Source organism: Arabidopsis lyrata (assembly GCF_000004255.2).
Source record: "Arabidopsis lyrata subsp. lyrata unplaced genomic scaffold ARALYscaffold_3, whole genome shotgun sequence".
Classification (NCBI taxonomy): domain Eukaryota; kingdom Viridiplantae; phylum Streptophyta; class Magnoliopsida; order Brassicales; family Brassicaceae; genus Arabidopsis; species Arabidopsis lyrata.
The window spans coordinates 18,797,493-18,813,401 of record NW_003302553.1 but is presented as its reverse complement, the minus strand read 5'-3'; the positions used below and the strand labels follow the sequence as shown (position 1 = coordinate 18,813,401).

Sequence of the window (15,909 nt, the reverse complement as noted above, 5' to 3'; positions counted from 1 at the left end):
GTCTTGAATTTATGTGTAAACCGGTTTAATGACAATTGTAACAATTTTAATTATCAGCCAACCCATATTATCATAATATAGTAACAATTGTTTCAAGTTAAAAAAACAGAGTTCAATCCTAAACATGAAATAGAAAAACATCAAGGTTGGATTAGGTCCTCCACCAAACACCTTCTTCTTCTACTAGTTCTCTTCAACCACCTCCATCATCACATCCTCAGCATCCTGTCGTTGCTTCTCAGTGAAATCAAGACTGTAGAAAAATAAACAAAATGTAAGTTTAAGATAAGCCATAGCTTGTTTCTGTCTAATGTTCATATGTGTAATATAAACTTACATGTATCTTGGGATATCTACATCAGGCAACCTTGGATTTAGGTAGATATGGGAACAACCATTTTCACTCATTAAAACATTTGTACCTGAAGATATATTGTAAATGCTGTCTAGTTAAGTACAAAGAAAATTATCAGTACTTAGTTTAGTTAGTTCAAGGATCAAGTAGACAGATATAGAAATGCAATTTGCTACCTTTAAATGATAAACCTACAATGCCTCATGTCCTGATGGAAAACTTACCAAAAACATCTGAGATTCGCCAGCCCCGGAGAACAGCAACTATAGGCTCATAATTGTAAATAACCGAACTGATCTGTTGAGCATATTTGGTTACAAACAACTCACAGCACTTACCAACATCACAACACTTGATCTCCTTACCCCTATACGGTGTTCGAACAATACTTTTATGTTAAGAAAAAATTGCAGATGACAGGATAATTAACAACACATGATACAAACTTCATAGAAGTGAAACTTACTCAATGTCCACTAACTTGAACGCCACATACTAGACTCATAATCTGTCCCTCCCAGACGACAGACATAAGGGAACTTTCTTATAGTTGTCACAGACTTGACAACACCAATAGCGTCTAAGTAACAGATATAAACAAAATCAGAGTTTATAGTAAGATTAAGATCAGCTAATAAGATCACCTAACAGTGAATATAAGAGAAGAAAATCCCTTACCAGTCACAAACTCTTTCTCATCTTCCTGGGCAAACTCAACAGTCTCTGGATAAACAAAATCATAGAAACTGTAAGGGCACACAACACTAATAGGCCACATAGTAGTGTCAGCGATGCACTTGATTACAACTGGGAAGCAACAATATCTGGTTTTCTTCTCTTGAGGACGCAGAACCTCAAAGTCAGACAGGCGAAACCATAGGCCTGGTTTCAGATAAGCCTGGAAATTCCAGTTGTAATAGCGATTTGGAATAGTTGCGTCGATCCTATTTGCCTAAAACCATTATAAATTTCCATGCATAAGTAATTCAATCCCAAAATAAACTATCTGTATAAAAGTGAAAGTAGACAATCATTTGACAGTTACTTTATACCTTTTCGTCGGCCAAGATCATTCTGGTCTCAACCCTACCATTCACCAGCGGTTCTTTCCACATGCTTAAGATCTTAACATGGACCAACCATCTTGTTGAGTGAACATTCAAATCAGATAGGTAGTGATGAGGTTCCATGGTTAAATAAACTTTTAGATTTTACAGAAAATGTTTGATGATTTAGGATTTCCGTGGAGAAGCAAAGAGAAATTTTGAAATATATGTAGGGAAGATAGTGAACAGGGACAAAGATAGTGAACAGGGACGAAGGAATCGTTATTGAAGTTATATCTCCCCATTGAAACGTTTGAGTCTTAAAAGACTTGAAAATTTAATTATTATCTATAAGTGATTATTACTTATTGACTGACATTAGCATTGAACTTGGAAAACCAATTATCACAATAGATTTGAAATATTTATCTCAAGTTAAAGATTTAGAAAATCTTAAAAGTATATTCAGTTGTATATTTAATGTATAATATATAATCTAATGCATATATATATAAATAGGCATAAGTTTCATTTGATCATTAGCTTGTTTTTACACAAATCACTCTTTGTGTAACAAGGAAATATTAGGGAATGATTACCTATATTGATACCAAAAGAAGTGAAACAATTTCATAGTGAAAATAAATCCTATAAAAACTGCTTAATAACTCATCTTATGTGGACATTGATGTGAACAACTAGATTAATAGTTTGGATGTCAATGTTCAACTTCAAAATAACCAAATCTCATTTTGTTCAACTATGAAGACCAGAGGACAACAAGACATCTAGATACAACTATGTACAATATATAGATGGCAGGGACCCCACAATGTATCTATTTCTCGTGTTCACACTAGAACAGAATCCAGGGCCACCCCACATTTTATAAAGAAATGTTTTATTTATTCCGTCAATTTGTAGTATCTCTTCTCTCCCCAATATACTCAAATTTGCTTAAACGAGAGAATCCGCAAAATTACAGTTTGTATTTTAGTGGCAAAGTAAGTCCCAGGTACAACCGGGTCAATTATGTCTAATATTATACTCTAACTTCTATTATGTTTCAGTTGGACCATCTGCATTATGTTTCAGTTGGCCCAGCTGCATTATATTGTAATATACACTATTTTGTGATTCCTAGACCCAAACTTTCATAAGTAATTGAACATCAAATAACGCGTCTCAAATTACCCAAATCACCTTTCACAGTTTCATCAAGATAAAACAAAAAAAACCAATAGTTATGAAAGTATTTTGGAGGCAAAGCAACTATGAATGAAAATTAACAATAAGCATCAATCACATTCTATTTCTTGTCTTCTCTTACCCTTCTGCCCCTTCCCTTTCTGGCCCTTGCCATCTGCTGTATACGGCTCCTCCTTAAACTTGGAATCCCTCGTTGTTCGCTTTTTCCCAGTTTCAATTGTCGGCCCACAATGCTTCCGCTTCTGGTTCCTCGTCTTATTCTTCTTAGCCTCCTGCTCTTTCCCAGACACTTGCTCTTCCCCAGACCCCTGCTCCCCATCACCTTCACAAATATGGAGACAATCACTAAGTAAGAACGGTTGCAAATTATTCAAACTTGAATGTACACGGTGTACCTAACTACTCACATAAAGCTTGGATAATTGGAGGTTTTGGGTCAACAACTCCACTGTGAATAACCAAAGCCATGCTCTGATGATGTGTTGACTGATAAACATTTGGCACAAAATCTTTTGGTGACCCAGGATACATATCTTCACAACGTTCCTTCTCTAGCTCTTTATCTTTCTCTTTATCTTTCTGAACTGTAACATAGTTGTCTAACCCCTTAACTCTCATATCCAGAGCATTGATTTTGGTGTCCATCTCAACAAGCTTTTCCCCGATTTTCTCAAATCCTTTATCCATCGCGGCCTGTAATAAGAGGATAGATGGAACAGGAACATCATCAACTTCTTCAGGGACATCAGCATTGCGTCTTGCATCCAAATCCATTTGGTAATGACTTTCCCACCAGATCTTCTTCTTCTGTCTGATAAGCCGCTCTCTCCAGCTATCAACTATTGGGTCTATAAATCCTATCCCATCATCAACATCATTCACTAAGAGGCGAGACAGCATATTCCTCTCATCTAAATCAGGTTCCAAGATACTTGAAATATCCTGTCAAATTAACATAGCTTCAAAATGAAGATAGATTAACTAACCAAATCAAATAAAGCGTGAGGTTCCAAACGGCTAACCGTAGTTTCTCCTAGAGCTTCATGTATTTCTTCCAAAGTAAAGCCCTTCATGCAACTATCACTGAACCTATGCTTGCACATTCTCGGACAATCATTCTCTGCGGGTACAGCTTCTCTGAATCTCCTTCGAAGCTGTGGAATGCACTCAAAAGCTAGAATCTACACATTCAAAATAACACTGTCTTAACATTATATTACTATTAATTCAAAACTGTAATTCATAATAATTTGAAGACTCACCTCAAGAGGGGTAATGAATCCATAAAAGCTTGTTTGAGCTTTTGGTTTTACTGACCCTTTCATGTTCTTCATTACTCTCCAGATCCCTTCCATACACTGCTCAAATGAGTATCGTCCCCACGGGAATGTCTCACAAGCTGCCACATTATTAACAATCCTTAACAGTAATTGCTCTATGTTTGCATCACCTTTTGAATCTGCTTTCAGAACCTTGCATAAAAATAACAAGATTGTCAATTTCTTTCTAGCAACACACTCCTGATCCTTGAACTCTTTCACCTTCTTTTCCACCTCTTTAATTTTGATTTGATCTGTCCTCCCCAAAATCTTCATAATAAATTTCAAACTGCCAATCTTCTCTAGATTTTTCGGGTACTCATGGCAGGCCAACCCGGTCAACAAAGCGTGCTCTTCCATAGAATACCTTATAGGCACTCTATTCACCACAAACCAACACTCTCTCACCATATCCGTCTTAGAGGTGCGAACCATAAGCATCCACATGCCTTGTAACATATGATTTGGTTCCTTAGGCATGTGGAACATATGCTTAAATTGATCATGATTACGGAACCACTTCAATTCTGCATCAATTCCCTCTATCATTGCCACTGTTTGGCCCAATTGACACCTACTTCCTACCTTACAGACCTTGATGTACTCAGTTGGACCGAAGAACATATTCTCTGGTGGCAGTGGTTGGGAATCATCATCATCCTCAGCATCAATGTTTCTCTAGACATCTTCCTCTTCCTCTTTGTCAGCTACTTCTTCCATTTCTTCTACAGCTTCTGTTCCTTTTAATCCTTCTACGGGATCCTCTGTTCGATCCAATTCAGAAGCATCAGAAGCTTTTACTGGATCTTTTACAGCCGCATCTGAAGAATCTTCCGTCGGAACGCTTACAGCAACATCAGAACCATTTGAAGCTCCGGTCGAAGGATACTTTTCCCCTGTTCTTCTGCTGTTATATCCGTTTGGTCTCTAACTCGAGCCCTTCCTGACAACAACACCCCCAAAGATTTTATCATATTCGAATACGAATCAAACTAACCAAAGAAGAAGATGCAGAGGTTCCGGAAGCAAAAAAGACGGAGTTTCGACGGGATCTCTCGGCGCCCAAGCGGAGGACTTTAAAAAATTAGGGCACATGTTTGGATTTCTATGGGCCGGATTAATTGTTTTTAATAAAAGCCCAATATGTACTTTGCTGTGTAAGTGAACTAAAACGTCAACGATTAGGTTAATATCTTGTCTTCTATATGCAACTATATAAAAGTAAAGTTTGTTCATTTCGCTCTCACTCTCCATGTGGCAAAAAACGACATAAACAATGAGCTTCATTCCCAATCCCCTCATAACAGATATAATCCGACTTATTGGAAATGAGGGATTTCGATACCTTGGTCCTTTCATTGCTGCTGGCCCTTGTTTTAAAGAGATTGTGTACTCACGTGAAGTTCTCCTCGACGTAGATCTTGATGAATTCATGTTTAACACTAGACTTGGTATAGAAGAATCTATCTACCGACCATTCTTGTTAAGATGCGCAGCTGAAGGTCATAAGACTGCTAGATACATCGAATCTCTGCGCCGATTGACTCAAGTTGGCCCGTCGGTTGAAGCGTTGGAGATGCTTGGAGAAGTAGGTTATTCTGACCTCTACACTATGTTTGCATTTTTCGTTATGCTCTTATGCTGTGGATCCTATGAACAAGGTATGATAGTTAACAGAACCTTTATGGCTAGATTTGAAACTTTGCAAGATGCGATTGACATTGCGGATGTAGTGGAAAGCCAGGTCAGATTTATCGGTCCTAGAGGACGGAGAGTTTTTTTAGGATATATCCATTTCTTAGAGTATCTAATATGCTATTTTGACCACAACACGGATTTAACTGTTTGTCAGCATTGCTTAGTTTTTAATTACGCAAATAGGTTCCATGATATGTGTTAAGAACAATAGCATTCCCAATGATGTTGTAGTTCTCTGTTTTTTTGTAACAACAACTCTGTTTTTGATATTAAGGATTGCTTCACTGAAAACAACAACACATAGAGAAAACAAATGTATTCATACAAATTGGTCCAACATAGAGTAGAGATATGTTCAAATCACCAAATGTATCAAGCTTTGCAAGACAGCCGATTGTGGCCAGCATTTCCACAGTTAGAACAAGCATATGCTTTCCTTGGTACTTTGCGCGGTGATGCAACCTCTAAATGACCTTTCATCCGTGACATCTTCGGCCTCCCAGATTGAACCTTAACAAAAGGTGGATTGATAACCTTCCCGGTGACTGAATCAGGTACAGAACAAGCCTCATCCTTTGGCATTACAGATTTTGAATAACCATTGCGTAAGTATTCTGAGCGATAGTAAGGATGGGCCTTTGAAATCGTTGATACATGAGCCGAATCAGCTGCGGCTATCGCATGTATGCAAGGTAGTTTTTCGAGGTCAAACATACGACATGTACACTTCTTCTGTTTTAAATTAACAACATTCATAGACGCAAGACTCCTCACTTTGTATTGATGGGGATCAATCTCCTGAACACTTAGCTTACTAGCGCGAGTCACTCGGGACTGTTAGAGGATAGACACAGTAATTAAAATAGATGGATCAAAAAATAAAGGCAAACAGTTTAAAATAAAGTAAATTATGTGGAATGTAATACCTCTAGTGCTTTTTCAACTCCTTTAGTGAGAATGGTTGTCATAAGCGCAGCCTGTTTTCTCCTTGCAGCATACCATCGAGTAAACATCAATCTTATATCGTCTAGCAGTTCAACAATGGGATACCTTCTAGCAGGATTTAACACTTTGTTTAATGATTTAGCAATGTTGCTTGTTGTGAGGTTGTACCTATCTCCTGGAAAGTGAACCCTACTCCACGTAGTTATATCTGCCCGCACCAAATAGCTGTACAGGTCTGGATACAAAGCTTTAATAATATCAAAAGTTGCATTGAAATCTACTAATCGATAAGCTGTAGCCGCCTTCTTCACTAATCCAAATGTTTCACTTCCTCTAAATCTAAGCTTTATGTTTTTGTGTAGATGGTATGTGCAAATCCCTCAGCTAGCTTGTGGATATACAGTCCGTATAGCTTTTGCAATAGATTTATGCCTATCCGAAATAATGGCTAGTCCATGATCATCTGGAATAACACAGCTTAGTTGTCTGAAAAACCATTCCCAGGATTCATCGTTCTCTGAATCAACAACAACAAACGCTAAGGGAAATATATTGAAATTTCCATCTTGTGTGGTTGCTAGTAACAAGGTCCCTAAATATTTCCCCTTAAAAAATGTACCATCCACAACAATAACTTTCCTCATAAAAGTAAAGCCGTCAATGCTAGCACCAAATGAAATGAAAACATACTTGAATCTATCTAACTCATCTACTTCAAGCCTAGTAAGGCTCCCAGGGTTTGCTCTCCTAATCCTGTATAAGTATTCTGGAAGGTCTTGATACCCTGTTTCCGGACTTCCTCTAACTAATTCACGTGCATACTTAAGTGTACGATGAGCTTTCCAATATCCAACCTAGTAAGATGAAAGTTTATGTCATATAGTTAACAACGCCTTACGGGTGTGAGCACTTATTTGGAAACCTAGTAAATAGACTTATCTTGATGCCATAACGCAGTTTCAACGCCTCAGAGACATGATTAGGGAGTACGCCTGGGCCTACACCACCAACGAAATTCTTGTAAAGTACTGCAAGTATATCCTTGGTTGCTTGTCTACAACGGGCGGATCGCTCTGTTACAGAACACGTATGCTGATTCACATAGACTTTGATGTGAAAATTCCCAGATGCATCAATCGGTGTAGCTCTAACTCTCCAAGTGCACCTTTTAACCCAACACTTTACAGCAAAAACCCACGGCGTAGACCGAGCAACCACTACAAGAAAACACGTCATTAGCGACGTTATTCAGCGACTGATAAATTAGTCGCTGAATTTGAGGACTGAATTGCTACATTTAGGCGACTGAATGTTGCCTAAATAACATTAGTCGCTAATCCGTCTGCATTTGGCGACGGATAACAATAGTCGTTGTATAGTCGCCAAATTAGGCGACTAAGTAGCTTCTAAATATTTAGTCTATAAACTGGGCTACTAATTAGCCACTTTATAGCGACTATAATTTCTAATTGGGCCTTTTAATTGGTCTCGGTCCATTAGATTTACTGCGTTGGCCCATAGTATAAATTCCCTATTTCTAACCAAGGAAACCCTAATTCCGCATTTCTCTAACCCTAGATCCCTAATTCTCTCTATCTCGACGAACCCTAACCCTAACCCTGCAATTTCTCTCCAATTCTCTACAAATTTACTTCTTTTAGGTCTAATCGATGGCTCCTCGTGTTCGCGGTGGAAGAGGAAGCGGAAGAGGGAAGAGGGGACCGAAGTCTCCGGTGAAGCGACCCACTGTCGTCCCTACTCGACCCACATCTTCCGGTGTATCAAGTCGAAGACCAAGGAGCCTTCCGTCGCAGTATGAGTTCACGCCGGCGAACCCTAAAGATCCAAATCATGGGACTGAGCATCCGCCGAATCGTCAGCCTTCACCGCAACTGAGTCTAAGAGACTATCCACCTCCGCTGCAGCTTTTCCAGTCGGGCGAAGGATCTCAGCATGCAGCTGGTGGATCTCCTCGGGGCTCTAGAACGACTCCGTTTCGAGCATCTGTCTCCTCTGTTCATCGTTTAGCATCCGGATCTCCCCGTGCCTCTCAGTCTCCAGCTCCAGTTCAGCCTCCAGCGCCGGTTCCTTCTCCAGTGGTTAATCAACAACAACCACCAAGAGCCTCTCTGTCTGGTCACAGTTCTCAAGCTCAGAACGTTGAAGAAGAAGAAGCTGCATTGAATGAAGAAGCTGATGATGAAACTACATCGGAGGATGAAGGTTTGAGGGATTCAACACTCCTAGAAGATGTCCTCGCGACTTTACATGATACGCTTGTCATCCCAGGCCGTGAGCTCTATACTACTCTCATCTCTCCGACTTTAGAGCCTGGGACGACATGGTAAGGATTCTGAATGTTTATAGGATTGTTTGTATAGAATTGTGTATAGGATTGTCTAGAATTGTGTATAGGATTAGGTATGGTTTAGGTCTGTTTGTGTTAAGGTATGGTTTGTGTATAGGTTTAGGTATGGTTTAGGTCTGTTTGTGTATAGGTTCTGGTTCTTGTTTAGGGTTTAGGTATGGTTCTGGTTCTTGTTTAGGGTTTATGTATGGTTCTGTTTAGGTATAGTTTGTGAAGAGTTTTAGGTCTGTTTGTATTCTTGTGTATAGATTGTAAGTTTGTTTATTTGATTGTAGGTTTGGTAAGGATAAGGGTAAGCTAACCCGAAAGGTCACCAAGTGTTTTACTAACAAGTTTGATGGACCATACTACAATTGGAGTTGTGTGCCAACTGGAAGAAGAGAAAGATACTTTCTTGAATTCGCTGTAAGCTTCTATCCCTCTTCTACTACTGTATTTTCATATTGTATTTTGATAACTAACATCTGCTTCACTGTCCTCTTGTTTTGGTAGAAAACACACACCTGGCATCCCTCAGTTACAGGTGTGGTTGAAGCCAAGTTCTACAAGATCATTGCACTGCGTATGAAAGACATGGTTAGTAAGGCAGGGTCAAAAAGCCCAAGAGTGAGGCCGTATTGGATTGAGAAAACTCTGTGGAGAGAGATGTGTAAGTATTGGGATACTGAAGAAGCCCAAGCCAAGAGTTCAACCACATCAGCAGCTAGGATGTCTGACCGTAATGGTCTTGGTCCTCACAAGCATGTTTCTGGTCCAAAGTCCTTTTTACAAGTGGAGCAAGAGATGGTAAGTTACATGTCTGTTTTAAATACTTGTTTTGTTTATTACTTGCTGACATCTCTGTTACTATATTTCAGGAAGTTGAATTGGGAAGACCTCCTACTATTGGAGAAGTGTTCATCAGAACTCATACCAAGAAGGATGGGACATTTGTGGATAGGAAGGCGCAGGAAATCCATGAGGCATATCTCAAGAACAAGGTAGCTAAGTTGGCTGCCCTGCAAGAGAATGATGAACAGGATGATGGTAATTCGCGTCAGTCTGAGCTGTCTCAGGAGGAGGATGATGAGATATTTCTTCAGGTAGTAGTCTTGTCTTTTGCTCTGTAGTCTACTTTTATCTGTTAAGCACTAATGTTTTTACTTTGTTTTGCAGTCTACTGTCACAAATGATAGAGGGGATTACTTTGGAATTGGCAGCTTAGGGGTTTACATCAACGGGAAGCGCAAGTACGCAGGAAGCAGTTCTTCTTTCACAACCCTGCAGTCACAGCTTGAGGATGCTAACCGCAAGATAGAGGAACAAGCAGCTCTACAAGCAGCACGTGAAGCAGAGGCATTGCGGGTCGCAGCATCACAAGCAGCTGAGATCAAGCATTTGTCGATGGTGAAGAAGTACCTGAGTGAAACTGACCCTAATTTCCTGGCCTTCCTCAATTCCCAATCAACTCCTGCTGCGGATGATCATTCAGAAGTCCAACCAAATCCAACTCCTGCTGCTAATGCTGATGGTACTACTCCTGCTACTTAGCTTTCTCTCCTCTTAACTCAAAAACTTGAACTTGATCTTTTGGTCTTGTACTTATGGTACAAGTATGTTTGTATTTATGTCTTGTGAACTTGATATTTTGGACTTGTACTTTTGGTCTTGTGAACTTGTATGTTTTTATGTTTATTAAGAACTTGTATGTTTTGGTCTTGTGAACTTGTATGTTTTGTATGTTTGGTTTTAATTAGTAAATGCAAACGTAATTGGAATCAAAATAAGCAGGCAAAATCCAAAAATAAACCTCCAATAAGTCGCAAAACGATAGCCATTCAGTCACTAAAACATTCATAAAACAGTCGCCTTGTAGTGTCTTTTTGGCGATTCCACAGTCACCTATTAGTCGCCAAACCAGTCGCCAAATAGTGACATATTAGTAGCAGAACCGTCGCCACTTTAGCGACTCATACGCGACGCACAGGCGACTTCAAATAGTTGTCGCAGAATAGTCGCTATTTAGCGACTATTAGGCTACAATTTATTTTAGCGACGCAGTGTTCGGCGACAACGTTTATTAGTCGCTAATTAGTGGTTATTATGTGTTTAGCGACTCTTTAGTTACGTTTCTTGTAGTCGCTAAATCCATGTTTTCTTGTAGTGAACGACGAAGTCAAATTTTTGTAAGACACTAATTATCTTCATTCGAATCACCAATTGAAATTTCGATTCATATTTTTGCCCAATAGCGATAGCAACACCTCCACTAAGTAATTGCACATACTCTTTTGCAGTAATCGACACCCTCTTGCCAATTGGAACGATTTTATTCTCTTCTTTATTTTGCACATCTACCATTTCTTCATCTTCTTCATCTTTAACCACTGCTTCCTCTGCATTCTCTTCTTCTTCAACTTCCAACTTTTCTGCATCAGCTTCATCTTCATCATCTGTTTCCTCATCAGACTTATAAGACATACCGTAATCTTCATCCCCAGAGCTTGCTCCATCACTATCATCGCAACAATCAAACCTGTAAATCTCGTCCTCATCCTCGCTTTTTTGTTCCTCTCCTTCTAGATAAGCTTCGCCGTCCATTGAACAAGTATAAATTGGTTGTTTCCCTGCTGCTTTACTCTTGTAATACTGCTCTTCGTTGGACTCTGTTTTCTCAGGTGATACATCTGGGTCGGAAATATATTTTTCAGTTTCATATTCTTCGATTTGGACACAGAGGCGCCCCACGAATTCAGAATTGCATTGCCGGATAAATCCTTCTAACTGGCACCGGTTACATACAATAACCGGAGGAGTATCTTCTGGAATGACGATGAAGTTCATCGTATGCAATTTATAACTAAGCTTAACCTCATAAACCTTTCTATCAAACCCGAAATCCTCGTACACCATTGCCAAAAAATCATCAAACGAACTTCCTGCTTTCGCAGACAGTACCCTGCAACCTCTTCTTTCATCTACAATAAATGACCATTTGTTTTTTGCAAATTTCCACTTCCCACATACCAGTGGAATTTCTACCATCTTTCACTAGATGAAACAGCAATAGATCTGTAATAAACAACACTTTTTTGCTAAAATGTTTGCTTCGGGGAACAAGACAGGTTTCCGGCGTAATAAATCGTTAATGTAAGGGTAAACAAGACTTTCGCTTTTTTTTTTATGTTCGCCCTCTTTAACACTAATCGATAACAATTTCTTACATATCTATCACCACATACGTCAAAAAAAAAGCCTAAACGTGCTAGTTGAGTAAACTGTTACTCTGCCTCGTTATGACAGAGTTAAGAAATAACTCTGTCCAAATAATATCTACCATGTTGTAACAGACTTTTTACGGTTTCTGTGTCATATAACTCTAAATCGCTCTTTTAGTCTACCACCATAACATAAAACTCTCTCTCACAAATATATTATTTTACAATGTCACATAGCTCTACCACCACATAAAATTAAATCTATCACGGTGTTATATGCGTAAACGTAAAGTCATCATAATCTGTCAAATGACTCTATGAAACAAATAACTCTGCTACCGCGTAAAATATCTCTATAGAACTCTATCAATTATTAAGTCTATGATATTAATCTAACTGAAAAATATAGTTTTTTAATTTCTATCGATTAAATCTAATAAGTTAATTAACTCTGCCGTCACTACAGCGACAGACTTTTGTCGGCGCGGGACATTTTCGCGGGTAAAATACACCTTCTCTCACTGACGTGGCATCATCTTTTAATGGCAGATTCGTAATTACGTTTCCCACACAACATCAGACGAGGGGCAATTCTGCCTTTAACGAGCGACAAATCGTACGCGTCATATGGGTAATTAACGCCCTTTTTTGTGCTTTTTGAGTAACTCACCTACTTTTCATTCAGTCCATTAAACATGTACATGACCAAACATCAACATTGAAAAAGGTAAAGGGCGTCTTGAATTATTGGCAACAATTTATATTGAGTCATCGGCTCATCGCCAGTTTCTTCTGTACTTAACTCATTATTGAGTTTGATAATCATGGCTTATTTGTTATCTTTGAAGTGGTTTTCGAGGCATAAGTGCATGCCATAGTGTCTCTATTAAACAAGAACTTCTTGTAAGATCACTCGAAGTGTGTTGGTTAACCTTTATTAATCACAATAGAAAAGAACTCTTTAATTCCTTTATTAAAGTTTTGGCATTAATGATCGTAAAGTTTTATTTCCAGTTCGATTAAAGCATTCTAAAGATATTCCTTATGTAACTGCATAAGAAACCGAATATTATATGGATATAAATAAATTGTGAAAAGTAAACTTTGGTAATTTGGTTTACCACCAAACCTGATTATAGGACATAGATCGAGAATCTAGATCCAGTGTTTGCTGATATGATCAACGCAAGTGGGGAGTTTTATAGATGAAGAATCTAAAATAAGATAATGAGGGAAAATGTTGAGACCTCGTTTTCTATGTCCCAGATCCAATTTTAAGGTTACCTTAAAAAGCTTAGTTCAGATGTACCTTATTAATACGAATAATACTAAATAATAATATTCTACTACCAACTTGTTTGAGTCGGGAGTTTTTCAACACTTGATCATCATTTCCATTTTCCAACAACTTTTATATATATTCAAATTCAATATCTAAAACACTTGTTCAGTTTTTAAAATTAGTTTTTGCATCTAAAAGTTGCATATATATATATATATATATATATATATATATATATCACTACAAAAAAACACGACAAATTATGTCGCTTAATATTGTGTATAACGTCAGTTACCTGAAATATAGACCGTCATTGTGCGATATTAATATTGTCTGACTTAACCTCATTTACGAAGAAGCTCATGAAATTCTAAACATAGGATAATAAACTAAACAAACATTTGAGGTTGTAATTATGTGAACCCTATTTTAATGGGCCCGTATAATCAACAATTTTTTAATATTTTGAAAGGAAAAACAGAGATATTTATAACCAATGTTTCAGTCGGTTTAGGTGTTGTTTATTCGTCAGTCGCTGGTGACTACGACGAACGACCACGACCACGACCAAATGTTGTTCGTTTGGCAGTTGTTCAATCCAACGATTGACCGCAGGGCTGGTCGCAATGATCAACAACTGTAATTTTAGGTCGCTATTTTTTTATCGATCGATTTCAAAACGTAGTGACTGAAACTCAATAATTACTATTTTATCCTTTATGAAAAACAAAAACCGTTAGAGCTAAAATCTCATCTTCTTCTTCACACAACTTCTCTAATTCTCTTTTTCGATCTCATATGATACAGGGATGATGATGATGATGATGATGTTGGTGGTAGTGGATATACTCCATATGAACGTACTGGTGCTAGAGTGATGGAAGACTTGCGTGATACTATTTTTTTTTTTTTTTGAATGTAATGTTAAATTATACTCAAAAGAAAAAATAAACGTTTGTACAACTAGTGCTTCGTTTGTTTGAATAAGTAGCTGAAAGGAAACTTAAAAGATCACATATAGCTTAGTCTCGGGTTTGAATCCAGAATTGATAGGCCTTCTCATATCTCTTGTCTCCCATCAGGCGGATGGCTGAGATTCGATTCCTTATCAATTTGTCAACCCATGCCGTAATGCGTTCAGTCGTTTGTGCACTTTCTCCATGCCTTCTTCCATTTCGTTCTCTCCATATAGCATAAACGACTGCTTGGATTACATATCGAGTGAGGAAGGCCTCCACTTTGGTGAATTGGTTGGTAGATATGATGTCTATAAGAAGATGCCAATCGGTTGTGTACCGTGATTTGAGAAGGCCGTGTGCAAGGGCTGCCCAAACTGTAGAACTAAAATCACAATCAAAGAAAAGATGATTTCGAGATTCTATACAGTTTTGGCACAACACACACATCCCCGTTGCTCCCCCTCTCCATTTTAACATGCGATCACCTGTCGACAACCTGTATGGACTTGCGTGATACTATTACGAGTGAGATTGTTAGAGGACGTCAATTACCATATTAAAAACTTTTATATGGTATGAGATATTTTAATGTTCTCTATTTACGTTTTAAACTATGATTATGGTTGTATATTTAATTTTTGTTACAATTTAATCTTCTATTTTTCTATTGATTTATATCGAAAACTGAATTGTTGAAATTAAAAAAAAAAAACAATTAACAAAATCGTTGGCGACCAGCGACTGTCGAACAAATAAGACAGCCTCAGTCACAGTGACTGTTAATCGAACAACAGAAAAAAAAACAAGGACTAGACGACTAGTCACAGTGATTGTTAAACGAACAACAAGATCAATCGCTGGTCATTGTCACTTGTTTCTATCGTTGCTCGCTAAACACTAGTGACTCCCAAACGAACAAAGCCTTACTAACCAATGCCACATTTCTTATAATTAAAAATTCTCGCGTCGATCTATGAGGTGACTTTAGTAAATCGACGTCTTCAAACGAGTTTCTAGTATAATTAATTATATGCACGACTAGTAAAAAACATCCCCCCGCCTAGCCCCGATTACTCTCCGCATAATCGCTAGGCACACCCTATCCGCCTCGATTAATGACTAATCCCTTAAAAATCAGTTACCCGATTATTCTCCGCCTAATCCAATTACTTCCCGCCTAATCTTATATACCCCGATTATTTTTTAGATTGCAAATATAAAAAAACTTTTTATTTTTGTTATTCAATCATTTGAATGGGGAGTTTGTGATGTTTTACAATAACTTGTGTTAAAAAATTTAATAAAAATCATAAATCTGTAATAAAAATCATAAATTTTTACAATATTGAATTAATATATTTTAAAAATATTAAAATAACCCTAAAACTAATCCCCGATTAATCCCCGATTTTAATCCGATTTTTCGATTAATCGCTAGGCCCATGCCGAGCGCCCGACTAGCGTCTAGCGATTTTTCAAACAAGGAAAACAGCATATAGCTACAGACATGTCTTGTTAAAAAAATATGAAT

The 15,909-nt window shown here is 38.0% G+C and overlaps 1 protein-coding gene across 1 annotated transcript; it reads left to right on the top strand.

Annotated features, from left to right (window-relative positions):
* Positions 1-8,242: 8,242 nt before the first annotated feature.
* LOC9321973 (CASP-like protein 4U1) lies at positions 8,243-8,801 on the top strand. The gene is made up of 2 exons (XM_021032127.1): positions 8,243-8,731; positions 8,796-8,801. Exons 1-2 carry the CDS (start codon positions 8,243-8,245, stop codon positions 8,799-8,801), a joined length of 495 nt encoding a protein of 164 aa, XP_020887786.1.
* The last annotated feature ends 7,108 nt before the right edge of the window (positions 8,802-15,909 follow it).